The sequence below is a fragment of the Dasypus novemcinctus genome, chromosome 11, assembly GCF_030445035.2.
Source record: "Dasypus novemcinctus isolate mDasNov1 chromosome 11, mDasNov1.1.hap2, whole genome shotgun sequence".
NCBI lineage: Eukaryota > Metazoa > Chordata > Mammalia > Cingulata > Dasypodidae > Dasypus > Dasypus novemcinctus.
The window spans coordinates 27,158,545-27,177,715 of record NC_080683.1 but is presented as its reverse complement, the minus strand read 5'-3'; the positions used below and the strand labels follow the sequence as shown (position 1 = coordinate 27,177,715).

Below are 19,171 nucleotides of genomic sequence, written 5' to 3'. Positions count from 1 at the left end.
TTAAATGAAAACGTACTTAAAAATAACTATGGGAAGTGTTGGTTTCCTAAGAAAACAACTCACAGAACAGAGAAGAAAAATGCTAGATGAAGGTGAGAGACATGAATGATGATATCCTGTTCAGAATAAATAGCTTCAGGGTATAAAACCTTTATGAATCAGAAGGTCCTGCTAACTGTGAATTTATGTCCATATTTTGAATATTCTACACACACACCTGCACCAGGCTGCCTTTCTTAAGTCTCCTTCTATTTGCCTCCTACAAATAGCCTGTCTTGATAAGTCTGGAGATTTTTGGTACATATTTTACTAATTGTATGAACCACAAATTAGGTATGTTCCTAATTATTTGCACTGTATATTTAGCCTGTTATTGTATCACCATTTAACTGATCACTATACAGTTCTTGCATTTATGTAGTATAATTATTATTCTCCAATGACACTAGGCTATATAACATTTTTCATAGTAGGCATGTTGCTTCAAACTATCTTATTTTTTAAACCTTTATCACTCTTTACAATACATACATAAAATTAAATCTTAATAAAGTTTTGATAATGGCATACCACTTCCTAGTGGAAAAAATAAGCACTGCCTTATCCTGGTTGAAGACTTGGTTTGACATCACATGTGGTTTTGTCTTAAGAGAACAAACTCCAATCACAAATTCAGGGTTTCTCCAGATACAAGTAGTAAAACTGGTAATTAACCTTGGCATTCCTTTGTCTAACAGCTATGATTTGTTGAGTGTTTACTCTGAGCAGGCACTTTTCAAATATTTCCTCATTTTTAATCTATATGACAGCCCTGTGTGGTAAGTCATATCCCATTTTACAAATGAGAAAATTGCAGTTCTATAGGTTGAGCACATGGCTATTAAATGACAGAGCCTGGCTTTGAATCCTGACTCTCAAGGCCTGAATTTAACTTCAGATATTCATAATGTATCAGAATTGCATTACTTCTAGCATATTTTCCCTTAGAATTTATGTGCAGTAATTCAAAAACCAAAAAATTCATTTCAATCAATCATAATCAATAATTTGAACATTTATTAATTCCGAGTGGTTAAATAAATGGAAGTTTGTTAAATAATGGCTTATTTTTAAAATATTTTATAAATGTCTGATGACTTTTTAAAAATGTAATAATTCATCATTTAACAGGAAGGTGCAGAATCTGCTCACAAGAAATTTTACAAAGATTCTCCGGAAATAGTTTTGCTTTTTCAATAAATTAAATGATTTAATCAACAACAAAAAATCACTATGCCTCTTAAGAGGCAGGGCAAGGACTACAACCTTTTTACAGGTTGTGGTTTTCAAACCTTTAGGAGTGGCATATTTTTATATTTTATTTTAGTTATGTGCTCAGAATATTTTTCAACATGCCATATAACCATTACACATAGTGTTGTTTATCGCTCAGTGAAGAATAAGGATTATCTCACAACATTCACCACTGATTGAAAAGATTTTCCAAGGCAAATAAAGTATTAACAGAGAGCTTTAAAAATAAAACACGGGGATTCTGATTCAATCTGGCCAATGGAGCATGTGTTTCTGTCCTACCTTTCTGTTGACTCCATTAAAGTAACAGTAATGAATTTTAAAAGACTGAATCCACAACAATAAGAGATCCGGTATGGGGTGGGAGGCAGGAAGAATCAGCATGAAAGCAAACAGTGAAATTTCTGAAAGATGAAAAGGAGACGGAGGTGCATATCCAGGAGGAGAGCTGAGGGAGCTCCAACCAGGAGGGAGCCTAGAAATACCTTATCCTAAGCCCAGAGAAAGCCAGCATGAAGGAAGAAAGCAAATGCCAAGGAACATGCCTAAGAAGTAGGTCTGAAAAGAAGGTTTACTTTTTTTCGAAAGGACACAGAAAGTCTCTTCGAAAAGCTCCTCCCTCCCCTTCACTACCCACGTGAAGATACCAGCAGCCAAGAGGTCAACAAGCTGCGTGCAGAGGGCTCCCAAGCTGGATGAATGAATGAGTGAATGATGGAACAAAGGCAAAAATATACAGGTTGAAAGCTGGGCTCAACTGAAAAAACAAAACAGGGATGAAAATAGCTTTTATTTCCCTCTCACAACCTAAAAGAAATCCCCATTCTCTGTGATAAGCTTATTAATTCATGCTGACATTTTCTTCCTTCAGTCTTCCACTATGACATGAGATCCCCAGAGAAATTATAACAGGTTCAGGTAAGCAATCCTAGAGGCTCTCTCATCTGCTGCTAAGATGAATGTCATCAAGTTAGTATTCAAGAGCAAGAGGTGCTCTCTGAATTGCTACATTCTGACATTCACAAGGGCACTAGGCCTATTTGGGACAATAAGTTGGGGGTGCTGTCTTCCCCAGGAATTGCACATGAGAGAATTGCACATTAACTGAGAAAAAAAAATTGATAAAAGGGCCCTCGAGAAATCTTAAAATTATAAACAAAAGAGAAAGATGAGCAATTAAACCACAAACATCCTCAAAACATTTTTAATCATCTCCTTATTTTTATGAAGGTCATGTAACAAAGTAAAGCCCATGACTTTCTAATGCAATAGACTAACACAACAATCTATTTGTCATTTCCTTGGGGACCATGCTTGGGACATAAGCAGATATACAAGTAATTGTAATTCCCACACTGAAAACCTAGAAAACATTTCACGGCACGTACAGTGTGTTATAAATGTCACTATGAAAGTACAGCTCGGTTAAAGCCTGCAATCCATCTCCCTTCTGTTATTCACCATCACACAGAGCTACATCAAAAGATCCATTCAAACAGTGTCTCTCAGACTTACATTATCAGCAGACACTGCTTTAATTAGCAGTGGTTTTCAAAGGACTGGATAGCTTCAAGAACTTGATATGAACCATAATGTAGAAATCTGGATCCTTATCAGTTTCACTTCTCAACTCTCAGCTCCCCCTCCCTGAGTATTAATAGACACAGACCTCATTTTTCTTAAAGGAAGAAGGAAAATGGAAATGGTGGCTAAGGTTTCGCCATTTGTGCACAGCCTACTTTTTCTTCTACCTTCAGCAAAGCAGAGGCACTAGAATGAAGGTTGTAAATGTAAATAGCCTAAAGTAGCAGCATCACGTACAGTACAGAGAGTGAGAACTTCAAAATGACTGAATAAAAGCCAAAGAAAGAATTTTAGAAAGAACATTTAAAACATAGATCTTACATATTTTTCTAAATATTTATTCTTAATGAAAATCACAGCATCCACTTTATTACATGTAATATTATGGGAAATTAGAATACATTTTTTAAATTTGTATCAAGGCACTAACATGCTACTTTCTTCATCTAGTCCAAATTCCCCCCTTGATCCAATTCCCAAACCTTTGGGGTTTTTTTCAGTGAAAACAGAAAAAATACATAATTCAATGCTTGAATGAATGCTGAACTGTGAACTGTGAAATTCAGAGAATCCTGTTTTGAAATTTGTCCATTTGCCTTCCAGTTAAGAGATACTTGTTTAGGCACCTTACCATAAAACTTTGTACACTGCCACCCTTCTGCTTTTTTAAAATAATTATTTCCATAGAATATTTTGGATGTCAACTTACACTAGATCTCTGGCCCTCTCTTAAGAAAATGGACTATTAAATTCAAAATACACAGATAATGAATGACCCACCCTGGAGATGTGGCAAGGAAGAGGTACAGAATGCACAGTAGGCAAAACAAACATGGTAGGAGAACAGAGCTCTTCTTACAGATGCTGGAATGACTATCACCCCATGATGGTGTCATCCATAAAGACAAGAGCAGGGGGAGAGGGGGCAAATTACATCCTCTTCCAACAACATTATCAGACAAAATAAACATGCATAGCAACATATTGGTCAAATCCAGAACATAGCAAGAACCACTGGTGGGCTTTAACAAGAAGTAGAGAAATGGAAGGAAGTTTCCAAAATAAATAATCCAATGTCAAAGAATTGGAAATGGCCACTGCTTGTTTTTCATTCTTCTTTCCTTCAGTTTGGTCACCACCAAAATGAGTTTTCTAAAAAACCAGTACAATCAATTATGATGTAAAGACACACAGTCTCTAGTACCTTACCTCTAGAAGTTTACCACCCAAACATTACCACTTATTTCACTAGATTCTGTTGCCTTGTAAAATGACATAAAAATCAGAAACAATATTCCAGCCATATTGAACATAATTTCCAAAGAACACATGAGAAACACCAAGAGTAGAAAGTATTTAATGTTTTCAGGTATGTCTGGGTCTACTGAGTACCTGTTACTAATGACTTTAGTTAGACACAGAAAGAAAAAGAGATAGATATTATGATGGAATACAATACATTAATGTTGTGATGAATGCACAATATTGTGATTTACTGATAGTCATTGATTACACATCTTGGATAGATCATATAGTATGTGAATATTTCTCAATAAGACTGCTTAATAAATAATTGTACAAGAATAGACAGAAATAGCACCTAAGTACAGTAGGGGAAGCATAAAGAGATTGAAAACTGACAAATTTTCTTGGTTTTTTTATTATTATTTTTATCGAAATAGTGAAAATGCTCTAATAATGATTGAAATGGTGAATGTACAACTATTGGATTGTACCAAATACCATTCATTGGACACTGTGGATGAATTGTATGCTTTATTAATACGTATCAATAAAAATGATTTGTTTAAAAAATACATTAATGCATAAAATGCCTTAAAGTTATTCCCTTTGGTGAAACATACTGATTACATTATTGACTTGCTTCTGCAAATCTACGTGAGAGCTAGAAAATTGGAATTTGCATATTTTCAACACTTGGAATAGTTCTGAACTATTAATATTGGTACTATTATTGGGATAAATTGTTTGCCATTAATATATAACATTACCATAAATATTTGATAACCTACTAAAAATAATCAAAGCATAATAATCTCCTTGAGGGCCAGGACCTTCTCAATCATGTGTTTCCACTGCAGCCCTTAGGACACTATCTTGTTTGAAATAAGTATGCAGAAATGTTCATTGAATTGGAAGCCTCCTTTTGTTTTTTGCTGAGGATATTTCTACCTAACAATGGCCTAGTTGCCTCTCTGAAGATGCTTCCCAACAAAATTCAAACTTGTCATCCAAAAATAACATAGGGAATTTTAACCAAGCAACTGTCCTATCTGTTTTGTTTGCTAACAGATTATTTCTTAGTAATTTTATTGATATTAATGAAGCTATGAATTAATAACTAAGTTTACCTTATATAAAGAGCTACCCTTTACTGAATTAACACATAGTTTTAAAATCCATAGTTTTCTATTCTATTTACATTTGCCCAAAGATTTTTTCTTCAAATTCTTTTCTCTTTCAGTGCATTCAAAAGAATTGCTTGATCCCCTTTTTTTCTGAACATCAAGAATGATGATTTATATGTGAGATCATAAGTAAATTTCAAATCATTGGATACGTCATTCATCATCAAATTTAAAATGTCAGAATTTTTTTAAATATACAGAGTAAAACTTAAATTATTTAAAATACAGTTTTCAGCTCCTTATATTATAATCTCAAAGAGTTACTTTTAATCAAAAAAACAATTTTTATGCCATTCAGAAATTGACTACCATGTTATTTGCATCTACCAAGTTTCAGTACAAAATGATTTCTCACAGACTCTTCTTGTTATCATTATTTTTGCAATATTTTAATGAACAATTCATTACCCAGGAAGATAGAAATCATCTCTCGAGACACACATTATACTACTGTGATAGAAATTATTAGATTTATGCATGAAGTCCATTTGTTCTTGTCATCTCTTAAAGAAACCATTATTATGTCAGAATGCCCTGAGGTACATGGAAACTTTTACTATATTAACACATAAATTGTTTCTTTTCATTAAGAATTTTCAGTTGATGAAAAGGTAAGTAAAATTCTCTTTTGATGCATATAATTTTCAAAAAGAGAAGGAGTTTGGGGAGTATTCAGGAGATGTTGTTCAGTTTTACTTATTTACTAAATCACACAAAACAGTAACTAGTACTTATTTTTAAAATTATTCCAGAAGTAACAGTGTTAAAGATTCAAACTACAACTAGCTAGAATTTACTGCTGTGTATCATTATTATGAAAATGCAATTAATAAATGAAATCAGAGTATAAATTTTCCTGAGGTATGTTCTAGAGAATACTCTAACTCTAGAATATTCTAGAATATTCATTGTTTTGCCATTGTACACACACATGCAAAAAGGTATTCCATTCGCAGGTGCATTTAAGAAACACTAGATTAGCCTACAGAGTGTCTCACAGTCCTTTAGTGTGTTCAAATACAATGTGAGTCTCCAAAGAAGGGATATACCATATAATACATTCCTTCACTGTGCTTCCTGAATGTTCTTGAGCATGGTCCAGAAACCCTTTTTTGGGAAGCAGTTTGGAAAATCACAAATCCAAGGAATGTAGTTTGGGAAGCATAAGATAAAATCGTCACAAACACATAAGAGACATGAAAGTTCTCGATCCCATTAGCAAACACCAAAATATACTCATAGATACTTGATTTCCAGAGCAAAGACAACCAGGGTGTTTTGATCTTCTTTAGTTACCACCAACTCTCACTACATCTATTCCAATAAGCTTGACCAAAAAGAAAGGCAAGACCAATTCAACCCCAATTCAACCCCAATACCAATTATTGTAGAACCAATTGAACTGAAATATACTGTGACAGTTTGAAATTATTTATGAACCAAAAAAAAGATAAGGATTATGTTTGTAAACTGATCTGTTCTGGGTGTGATACTCTTTGATTGTATCTGATTCAACTCAGATGTCTGATTAAATTATGTTGAAATTAAGGCTTTGATTCAATAAGATCAGTAGGGTGTAACTCAGATAAAGTCCCCACCCCCTTGGTGGGCTGATATAAATGGGTACTCACTCAAGAAGATAAAGAGAAGATACACAGGAAGAGGGAGAGAGAGAGCTCCATAGACACGGCAGAGGAGAGAACTTTGATCCTGTGGCCCCAGGAGGAGAAATAAGCCATTTGCCAGATAGCCTATAGCTGAGATTGGGAATAAGCTGGATCCACGGAGACTCAAGAAGAGGGAGCCCTGAGAGAGGAGCCCTATGCCAGCCTGTAGCTGAGAGAGAGGAAGGCTGAATCCTCGCAAGATCGGCAACCATCTATGGTGAGAATGTACCTCTTATGTTACCTTGAGGTGGACTCTTAAGGGTCTTATAACTGTAAGCTTTTATCCCAAATAAATACTTTTTATAAAAGCTGACAGATTTCTGCTACCTTGCATCAGCAGCCCTTTGACTTTCATACTGTTTCAAAATAGTCCCCTCCTTTCCTCCATCCCCCCTCCCTACTCCCCACAAAAATTAGTGTAATCTGACTTGGGTGTCCTTTTCTCTTCTGACAATGTCTATAGGACTTGCAAAATAAGGGATGACTAAGATATTCAACACAGCTTAATATTCTGGTTCTCCAAGGGGTAGAAATGTCATTTGTGTCCATGCTGAGTTTTTTCACATTTGAGAAGTTAGGATAATACCTATCAATTTATGAAAAATTTAAATTGGCATTAATAGATTTAGGGACTTTTAATGCATTTGAATATCACTCTTTTTTTTATTGTCTATTGAATTAATGAATATAAAAGAGACACCTCAATTGGCAAGCACTCAGGAATCTTTACTTTCATACACCAAACAGCAAGAAATTCAGGGAGGAAAATCAATATTTAAATGTAGCAAATTCATTCACCCAGGGTAGGATAAAATTTATATTAGATGTTTACTAAAGAATCCTGCTTTATCTTTGATTCTTTGGGTAGAAGAATGAACAGATGAATTTCGAAAATCTGCAGACTGTTGGTTTTCTTATATGCTATTGATCTTACCTGAGAAAGTTTTTCAAATACAGCTAATGATGCATATTTCTTAATTGGATGATATATAATACAAAATTTTTCAAGATAAAGATCCTTATGAAAAATATGGCTTTAACTTTAAACAAATTCATATTAAATTTCAACAATTATAGTATATATACTCAAGTATTTTAACATCAAAATAGCCTCTCTCCTTATAAATACCATGCATTCTAAATAAAATTTACTATTTAAAATAATTTAAAAATACTTTTTAGAACACAGTAAACTTACAAAAATACATTTTAAACTATTTCACCAATCTAGTTATACTCTTGGTAAGTAACATTGCTATTAACCTGGTGCATGATGCTCAATCAATTGAAGTTTTGGAACTTTATCCACATATATAGCCAAAACGTTTAACAAAAATAATTTCATTGGAAACTTGCAAAGATATTTTATATATTGCCTGACCCTTTTAGGTAGATAATTCTGATTATAATGTAATATTTTCTTGATAATGCAGGGTCATAGGAATTCCTGTACCTGAAAACTGTTTGAGTTACAGAGATCTATTTGCCCCTAGACCCAGTGGCCCCGATACTAGCTTTCATGTTTCCTCCTTCCTCATAATGGTAGCTTCTCAATACAGATTGGATGCACTCATTCCTTCTGATCTGTCACCGTATTTTCCTCCAAATGCGTGGAAATAAATCAGAGGTTACCCCTGTGCTCCCCCTAAAGAGCAATGTTCATGAATTTTGTGACAGATACATCCCCTCACGAGAGGTCTTTGCTTACTTCTAGATTTATAGCTATGTCAAAAGTAGAGCTGGGCATTCAGAATGTCTGACCTTACAGGGACTGAAATGTTAATACATCAAATCAATTCAAATAAGAGACTATTTTCACTTTTGTTCACTTATCCCATGCCCAGCTATGTTTATTTGCAAAACTTCCTGTAAAATATTGCCAGAATCCAAGGGTAAAATTTCACACTAATTTATTCTAACTCTGTATTCATATATTTATTTACACCCTATCTGGGTGATTTTTCCTTTTACTTTGAAATACATTTTAACTTTTTCTTCTATATTAATGGCTTTTGAGTATGTGTTTTTTAAAGAAGTCAGTTCAAAACAGTTGGAAAGTAACAGGCACAGGGTAGGGATTTTATATCAATTATGGTTTTTAACCCTTACAACAGCCTTCAAACTAGGTATTATTCCCCATCTTACACGTGGGTTAACTGAGACTCAGAAAGGTTAAATAAAAACCAATACTCCTACATTTAGAAATTGTAGAGCAAGAATTCACCCACACCTTTGATTTGAAACCCCTGGTTAGTTCGCCAATGATACAAAGCCATTTAACATGATCAAAAAGCACAACAGTCTGTGATTATTATATTTGTACAACCACCTAGAGCATGAGTCAACTAAGTCCTAAAGGAAAGGTTGTATTTTGTCCAATATATTTCTTCTAGGACTTAAAATTCTAATACATTTCAGGAATTTTCAGTTAATATGATTCTTTTTCCATCTTTCAAGTTTAATATCATTAATACAATATAAACTCTCAACTTTAGACACCCAGAACAATATATTCCCAAAAGTTTAAGAAGCCATGGATTTATTATAGTCAATATGGTTTTATTTTTCTACTTGCATTGCTATTAAAATTAGTCATGCCCTGTTCTAATGTTAATTCTATAGCCACAATAAACTTAAAAACACAATTAGCCACCATGGATAACACATTCTTCTCAAGGTCATACTACATTTTGTTTGAACAAATACAAGTGTCTGCCATTGATCACTGACATTTAATTTCTTAACCTCAAGATAAAGTTACTTTTATAATCCTTTTATAACAAGAAAAATACTTTCTGAAGAGTAAACTATATCCTTACTCCAAAGTTCATTAACTTATCCCATAAAACAGTAAATATAAAGCAGTAGTACTATAATACATATATCTTTTCCTTGATTCATATTCCTGTTTTCGAGTAATTGGACTTCAAATATTTGCTAAGTTCATATCAATAAATAAAATGATCTTCCAGTACTAAGACAATAGCAACAAGGTCTGAAATTAAATAGATTCTGATTTTAAAAACAGAGGTAAACCACATCATTTAGCTGAATCAAATTTGCCCACATTCTAGTAATGATATCTTATTAATAAATTTATTACATTATTTTCAGTGAAGTCCATGGAACTCATTACTTACAAGGTTGTTGTTGAGCAAAACACGGAAAAATATAGGCTGACTAGTACCACTTTTCCAATCTGTGACAACTGCTTTTTTACCCTATGTATTACATTATAAATCTGTGTATGCTAAATCTCACGAGTCTTACCGTCAATTTCTCCTCTAAATTCTTGTTCAATAGCCTTCCTTTTTCATGTTTTTCAAGTTCCATGTTGAAAAAGGATAAGAGAAAAAGAGAGAGAGAAAAACTGAGAAACAGAAGTTCAGGTTCTGTCTAGAAAATGATTTAGCATGCTTACATGTTAGATATTACAGGACATTCCAAGTTGTAAGAAGCCAGGACACTATCAGAAAGCCCTGGCGATAATTTCTGGTTAGCTAGTGTTTCCATTTATAGATGTTCAAACCCCATAAACAGGGCATGAAGAGAAGTCAGGCAGCTGGCCTTAGATAATGATAAATGTCACTAGATATAAAAGCAAACTCTTCAACAAGAGAATATTCCAACAGATTAGGTTCCTTGACCCAAGAAAGATGTGTGTGACAAAAAGCTATCAAAGAATTCGTTAATAGTCACTGGAACAGAATTAAATATACTCCAGTATCTAGACCTAATAAATCAGTTAAGGATAAATGTGATAGTCATATAGCAAAAATGAATAGGCAAGTCAAGTTCTTCCAAATGTAATTTTTCTATTTTTGTCCACATAGTACAGATATGTACTCATTACTTTGCCACTCCAAAAATAAAAAGTTGTTAAAAGGGAAAAAAGAATTCAATAATTCAAAAAACTAATTAAAAGGCAATAACTAATTCAAACAATAAAAACAAACAGCATGTATACTCAAGATACATTGCCAGTTTTATCCTATGAAAACTTGGCCAATGATTTTCAGAAATACCATGAAATATAAGTGGTATTTCCATTGCCCAAAACTGATTTTGTTCTTCTAGTCCATTATCCTGCTTTTTCTACTGGAAACAAAGGTATGACACAGGAGATAAAATTCATTTTTTAAAGCAGTTTTATTGAGATATATTCACATACCATACAATCTATCCAAAATATAAAATCAATGGCTTTTAGTATAATCACAATGTTGTACATTCATTACCACAAAAAAAAGAAATGTAGATCAACTTCATTACTCCAAAAAGAAAAACTTCACACCCCTTACCAGTGATTTCTTAATCCCACTCTCCTTCCCCAGTCTTACATAATCACTAATCTAATTCCATACTTACAAACTGATTTATATTTACATTTAATAAAAGGAATCATACAGTATTCAGTTCTTTGTATCTGGTTTCTTTCACTTAGCATAATGTTTGAGGGATTTTTTGGTTTGATACTAATACCTTGTAACATTAATGTACAGTTGTTTAATTACAAGGAAAAAGTCTTATATATGCAATATTACCCAAACACATTTTTCACATAAGCTTTGCTATACAGTCCCATGTTACATTTTTTTAGATTTCCTTTTAGTAGTAAACATGATCTCCGACTTTCCCTTTCATCCACTGTCATACCCATAAAATAGCACTGCTAGTTACAAACATTACGTTGCGCTATCACCCTTTCTATTCATTTCCAAAGATTAACACAAATCCTTTTTCACCAATTCCACACATTAAACTTCAATTTTGGAAAGTGGATTATACTTTACATTATAGATTAAACTCTTTGCTGCACAATTTTGTAAGTTATGACAAGCTATGTAATGCCCTGTAACTGTCACTGCAATTTCATTTACTACAATTCCAATGTTCCAAGGATTTTCCCATGTTACACCTATTTTTCCTTCTCCCTCCCCTCAGAACCTCCAGTGGCTGCTGCCTCCATCAATAATTAAAATTCTTCTATTTGCTATAATATCCATAAATCTATAGTAGAATAAAAGTAAGTCAGCTCTAGCCCATTGCTCATTCCCCAATCTGAGGATGGTGATGGCCACTCCACCTCTAATTGAGAGGGGGCTTAGATCTCAATGCGGCAGATGGATGGGACTATCTTGCTTGCAGTTGTAGACTCTCTCTGTTCCTTGGGATGGTCATTGTTTATCATTATTTCCATGTTTGTGGTCCCAGGTGAGTCCAATGAACTGGAGAGTAGGTGTTGCAACTCTCTTGAGATTCAGGGCCTGACTGGCATGTGGAAAGCCCAAAGGTTTAAGTCTCTTGGACACAAACCTATCAACTCTAGTACTAATTATAGGTTCAAATAGAAGGGGCAGAAGAGCCATGTGTAGGGAGACTGAGTCCAACTCTGTCACACCAGGGAGGATAAATATCAAAGTACGGTCCACTGGCACAGCACCAAACTCCTGAGCTGTCTGCCCTACCTATAGTGTCTGGATGTCTCCAGAACCCTCAGGAGCCCTGCTATTTGAGGCAATATTTACTGTCGGCAGTCAATGAGATCCTGCTGAGATGTGCATAAGTGTAATTTCTGGCATAACCCCCCAAACTCACTTTGAAGTCTCTTAGCCATATAAACTCATTTGTCTTTACCCTTTCTCTCTTTTGATCAAGATCTTTTTCCAATGTATTGCTAGTTGGTGCTTGGTAGTAATACGTCAGTACCAGGGAAGCTCATCCCTGGGAGTTATGTCCCACACCAGAGGGAAGGTAATGCATTTATATGCTGAGTTTGGGTTAGAGAAAGGCCACATTTGAGCAACATGGAGGATCTCAGCAGGTAACTCTTAGGCAACCTGTAATACTAGGCTAAGTTTCAATTTCTAAAGAAAAGCTTCATAAGTACAGCCATCAACATCAAGGGCCCATCAATGGCCCATCCTCCTTTACTAGTCACTGCCCCTGTATGTGGAGGTTTCTTGCTGTCCCATTAGAGAATGTGGCAGAACTCCCCAGGATGGGAATTGGATATTCATTCAGTTATTGTGTGGATCTCCACCCATTGTGACAATGCCTCATGAACACTTGAACTCTTTCAAATGCCTTATAGGTATGCTCCAGGTGAACCTCTCCCATGCATCCCCATCACTGACAGCCTGTACCATTGATCCTTCCCTGCCACAATTGTAACCCTTCTCTTATCCAAAACTTCTTTAAAAATGAAGCCAACAAAGTAACTGAATAAAATTAATAAGAAAATGAAATATTTTTAAAATGACAAATAAAACATAAAAAATTTAAAAATTAAAAAGAATTTGAAATAATGAAAAAATAAATAAAATTACAGTTTTCTGACTTTTCAATAGTGGCCAGTCTCATAGAATTGAAATGATACCTCATTGTATTTTTGATTTGCTTTTCCCTAATTCCTAGTGATGTTGAACATTTTTTCATGTGTTCTTCACCATTTGTACTTTGGACAATTGTCTTTTCAAGCCTTTTGCTCATTTTTTAATCAGATAGTTTGTCTTTTTATTGTTGTTTTATGTTCTTTTTTAATATCATAGATATTAAACCCTTTTAAGATATGTGATTGCCAAATATTTTTTCCTATTGAGTCAGCTGTCTTTTCACTCTTTTGACAAAGTTGTTTGGGTGCAAAAGTGCTTAATTTTGAGGAGGTCCCATTTATCTATTTTTCCTTTTATTGCTCATGCTTTGGGTATAATGTCCAAAAAACCACCACCTACCACAAGGTCCTTAAGATGTTCCATTTTCTTCTAGTAGTTTTAAGGTCTTGGCTTTTATATTTAGGCCTTTCATCCAGTTTGAATTGATTCTAATATTGGGAGTAAGATAGTGGTCCTCTTTCATTCTTTTGGTTATGGATATCCAGTTTTCCCAGCATCATTTGTTTAAGATATTGTTTTGTCCTATCAACATGGACTTGGTAGATTTGTCAAAAATTAGTTGGCCATGGAGGCGAGAAACATTTTGGACTCTCTATTCTATTCTTGTGATTGATATGTCTATCTTTATGCCAGTACCATGCTGTTTTGACCTCTGTAGCTTTGCAATATGTTTCAAAGTCAAGCGGTGAAATTCCTCCCACATCATTTTTTTTTTTTTAGAATGCCTTTGTCTATCTGGGTGCACTTTCCTCTCCAAATAAATTTGTGAATTGCTTTTTCTATTTCTGTGAAGTAGGTTGTTGGAATTTTGATTGGTATTGCATTAAATCTATAGATGAATATGGGTAAGATTGACATCTTCATGAAATTCAGTTATCCAATCCATGAACACAGAATGTCTTTTCATTTGTTCAGGTCTTCATTGGTTTCTTTTAGCATTGTTTCATAGTTTTCTGTATATAGGCCTTGTACTTTGTTTAAATTTGATCCCTAGGTATTTGAGTCCTTTGGTTGTTATTGCAAATGGAATTTTTCCCCTGATTTCCTCCTCAGATAATTCAATACTAGTGTCCAGAAGAATTATTGATTTTTGCTTGTTGACCTTGTATCCTGTCATTTTGCTGAGCTCCTTTGTTAGCTAAAGTAGCTATGTCACAGACATTTCAGAATTTTTAAATGTAGCTTCATCTCATCTGCAAATAGTGTTTTACTTCCTCTTTTCCTACTTGGATAGCTTCTTTTTTTTTTTTCTTAACTAATTGCCCTAGCTATGACTTCTAGCACAATGTCAAATAAAATAGTGATTTTAGTGGGCATCCTTGTCTTGTTCCCAATCTTAGAGGAAAGGCTTTCAGTATTTACCCATTGAGTGTGATGTTGGCTGTGAGTTTTCATATATGCCCTTTATCATATTGAGGAATTTTCTTTCTATTTCTATCATTCAAAGTGTTTTGTTCAAGTAATGTTGCTGGATTTTGCCTTTTCTGCATCAATCATAATGATCTTATAGTTGTTTTCTTTCAATTTGTTAATGTGGTATATTGTGTTAATTTATTTTCTTATGTTGAACCACCCTTGCAAACCAGGAATAAATCCCACTTGACCATGGTGTATAATTATTTCGATTTGCTATTGGATTCTATTTGCAAATCTTTTATAGAGAATCTTCATATCTACATTAACAAAAGAGATTGGTCTGTAATTTTCTTGAAGTATTTTTATCTGGCTTTGGTATTAGAGTGACGTTGGCTTCATAAAATGTTTTGGTTTATTTTCCCATGTTTTCAACTTTTTTAAAGAGTTTAAACAGGATTGGTGTTAATTCTCCTTAAAATGTTTGGCAGAATTCACCTCTGAAGCCATCTGTTCCTCGACTTTTCTTTGTTGAGAGATTTTTGATGCCTGATTCAATCTCTTTAAATGTGATTGACTCGTTAATTTCTTGTATTTCTTGTAGAGTCGATGTAGATTGTGCATATATAGGAATTTGTCCATTTCATCTAGGTTGTCTAATTTGTTGGCATACAGTTTCTTATAATTTTATGGTCCTTTTTATTCCTGTGGGGTTAGTAGTAACTTCCTCCCTTTCATTTATGATTTTATTTGCATCTTTTCTCTTTTTTTCTTTGCTAGTCTAGACAAGGGTCTGTCCATTTTGTTAATCTTCTCAAAGAACCAGCTTTTGGTTTTGTTGGTTTTCTCTGTTGATTTTTTGTTCTCAGTTTCATTTACTTCCACTCTAATCTTTATTATTTCTTTCCTTCTGCTTGCTTTGGGAATGGTTTGCTGTTCCTTTTCTAGTGTCTGTAGTTATTTGGCTAGGTCTTTGACATTAGCTCTTTCTTCTATTTTAGTATAGGAGCTTAGGGCTATAAATTTCCCTCTCAGCATTGCCTTCACTGTATCCCATAGGTTTGTTTGTTTGTTTTATCCCCCCACACACACACAGCTTTTTGCATGCTGTCTGCTCTCTGTGTCCATTCGCTGCACATTCCTCTGTAGCTGTATTTTTTTTTATTTTATTTCCCCTCCCTTGTGACTTGCTTGCTGTCTGCCCTCTGTGTCCATTCTCTGTGGGTTCTTTTGTGTTTTCGCTTGTCTCCCTTCTTTTCTTTTTTTTTATTGTTGCATCACCTTGCTGAGTCAGCTCTCTGTTCCTCTTGCAGTGTGCGGTCGAGCCTGCCTTCACAAGGAGGCCCCAGGACATGAACCGAGGGCCTCCCATATGGTAGACAGGATTTCATCTGATTGAGCCACAGTTGCTTCCCTATCCCATAGGTTTTGATAAGTTGTTTTCTCCTTTTCACTTGTCTCAATATATTTACTAATTTCATTTAAAATTTCTTCTTTGACCCACTGATTGTTTAGGATTGTTTTGTTTAACTTCCACATGTTGGCTAATTTTCCCCTTTTCTATTATTGATTTTCAGTTTCATTCCATTATGATCTGAAAAGGTGCTTTATATAGTTTCAATCTTCTTATATTTATTGAGATCTGCCCTGTGCCTAACATGTGGTTTATCCCAGAGAAAGAGCCATGAACACCTGAGAAGAATGTATAACTTGCTGATTTGGAATACAATGTTCTGAATATGTGTTAGGTCTAGCATGTTTATCATATTGTTCAAACTCTCTGATTCCTTTTGATCTTTGGTCTAGTTGTTCTATCTAATAATTGAGTGTTGAAGTCTCCAACTATTATTTTAGAGATGCCTAATTTCTCCCTTCAGTTTTGACAGAGTTTGCCTCATGTATTTTGGGGTGCCAGGGTTAGGTGCATAGACAGTTATGACAGTTATTTCTTCCTGGTGGGTTTTCCATTTATTAATATATAATGGCCTACTGTATCTCAGAACCTTTTTTGCATTTAAATTGTGTTTTGTTCAATATTAGTATAGCTACTCCTGTAAATGCATTATCCCACCATTTTTATTCTTTAGTTTTCATATGTCATATCTTATTTTTGTCTTTTACTATTACGGTTATCCTTTCTGCTATTCTTGCTTTCTACACTCTCCTCCAAGCCTCTCTCTCCTGTCTTTTTGTTTTGGGTTCTAAGGCTCCCTTTAATATTTCCTGCAAAGGACGATTCTTTTTTATGAACTCTCTTAGTTTCTGTGCATTTGTGAATATTTTAAATTCACCTTCATGTTCAAAAGACAGTTTGCCAGATAAAGAATTCTTGGCTGCCCATCTTTCTCTTTCAGTATCCTAATTATATCATACTACTAAATTCTCACCTGCATTGTTTCTGATGAGAAATATGCATTAAGTTTTACTGGCCTTCCCTTGTATGTGATGGTTTGCTTCTCCCTTGCTGCTTTCAGAATTTTCTCTTTCTCTTTGATGTTTGACATTCCGAGTAGTATGTGTCTTGGAGTAGGTTTGTTTGTATATATTCTGAATGGGGTACACTGCATTTCTTGGACATGTAAGTTATTTCTTTCATGACAGTTGGGAAGTTTTCAGCCATTATTTCCTCAAATACTCTTTCAGCCCCTTTTCCTGTCTCTTCTCCTTCTGGACCTCCATGACATATAATATTGCACTTTGTGTTATCATTCAACTCCCTGAGTCCCTGCTCAATTTTTTCCATTCTTTTCTTGTTCCATTCTTTTTTCTCTTCAACTTCAGCTATTCTGTCTTCTCTATCACTTATTCTTTCTTCTATCATTTTGAATCTGCTGCTGAAATACGTTTTTTATCTCGCCTACTGTGTCTTTCATTCCCATGAGCTCTGTTACTTTTCTATTCTGGTTTTTAAATTCTTTGTGCTCACTTAAGTTTCTTCTTGATGCCCTTTATCTCTTTAGCTGTGTTGTCTTTCAACTCATTAATTTGATTTTAGAAATTTTTATGAATCTCATTGATTAACTGTCTTAAATCCTGTGTTTCATCTGGGCATATTCTTTTGCTTGGGCCATTTCTTCCTTAGTATGGCTTGTAAGCTTTTGTTGATGTCTAGACATCTAAAAATGATGGTGACTTTACTTTGATGCTCAATTTCTCTCTTTTGTAGGGATTTAGTAGTAGGAGACTGTTATTGCAATTCTTTGATTCTTCGTTCAATCTGTTCTAGGTATTTAGGATATTTAGGATTGTCCCTGTTTGTTGCCAAGATCTGGGCCCTGGACCCAGTAATGGGCTGCAGAGCTACTCCCAAGGGCCTTGGGAAGGGAAGTTGTAAAGGACAGAAAAGGCCCCTTTTATTTGCATTTAATTCCCTTATATGCACTTCCTCAGTTGGCCAGCAGATGGCAAATCAAACTTTCTCAGACACAGCTCAATAAACTTTGCTGGCAGCCCTCTCTTTTTTCCCAGGCAGGAAATAATTTCACTCCCCTCTCCATCCTCAATAACCAGTCCCAATCAGTAAGGAAGGGTATTTGTGAGAGTTGGATCTCTTTAGTCCCATGCCAGCTCCCAGGGAAAAAAAATGACACAGCCCCACCCAGACTGGAAGTACTGATTGGGAAACAGCAGACCAAATTTGTGGGACAAAAGCTAAATTAGTCTTAGGCTATGTCACTCTCTTGCGGTTCCTGAGGCCCCCTTTGTTTTCTGAGTAACCCTGGTGCTGGAGAATTCAAAGTTCTCTGCTCACAGGGAGGGGCAATGGCAGCTGCAGCACAGTTTCTACTCACTTTAATGTCAATGTTCTTTTCCTGTACCTCTCTCTTCTGGGTGGCGTCCAGCCTTCCCCTGGTGTCCTACACACTAGAACTTTTTTCCCCCAGACTTTATCTGACTGTCCTCCAGCTATTTTTCTGGGAAAGAGAGAGTCCTTGTTTTTCTAATCTGCCATCTTCCCAGAAGTCCCTGAAATTCATTTTTCAAATAGAAGAAATATTTTCAAAATTCTGTTGAAATTTCTAACATGCCTTAAAGAAAATTAATTGTTTAGATTGATGGTAATTAACATTCTCAGTGTTTTTCAGCAGGCAGATACGTTGATGGCAATAAAAGAACAAAAATGGCTTCCAGAGTAAGCTAAGAATGATCTCCATGATAGCCTAATCTCTCAGCCTGTTTAAAGGGTCATTTTAAAACCTGTTTCTGACCTTAACGCCATTTTCTTTTCAGTTTTTCCTCCAATCTTAAGAAGACATTTTTTGGAAATATATTGTGAGGCTTTAGCCTTCACAGTGGCAACAGTGGTTCTCTCATCAGGCTGGGTTGTTCCAGAGAATATTCTGCATCATAATGGAAGGTCTTCAGATATGAAACATTTAGTAGGAAATAAAACTGGCCCTGCTTCAGTATGATGAATTCAGAAATACTCAGGGCCATAGAGGATTCCCCC

General features: G+C 34.9%; 1 protein-coding gene across 2 annotated transcripts in view; it reads right to left on the bottom strand.

Moving 5' to 3' along the window:
• MLIP (muscular LMNA interacting protein) overlaps window positions 1-10,426 on the bottom strand; it is a 266,818-nt gene extending 256,392 nt beyond the window's left edge. For both annotated transcript variants that reach the window (XM_004475365.4, XM_004475367.4), the window contains exon 1: window positions 10,244-10,426. In XM_004475365.4, the coding sequence (XP_004475422.1) occupies window positions 10,244-10,306 (63 nt within the window). In that variant the 5' untranslated portion in view covers window positions 10,307-10,426. The remainder of the gene's footprint in view (window positions 1-10,243) is intronic.
• Between the last annotated feature and the right edge of the window lie 8,745 nt (window positions 10,427-19,171).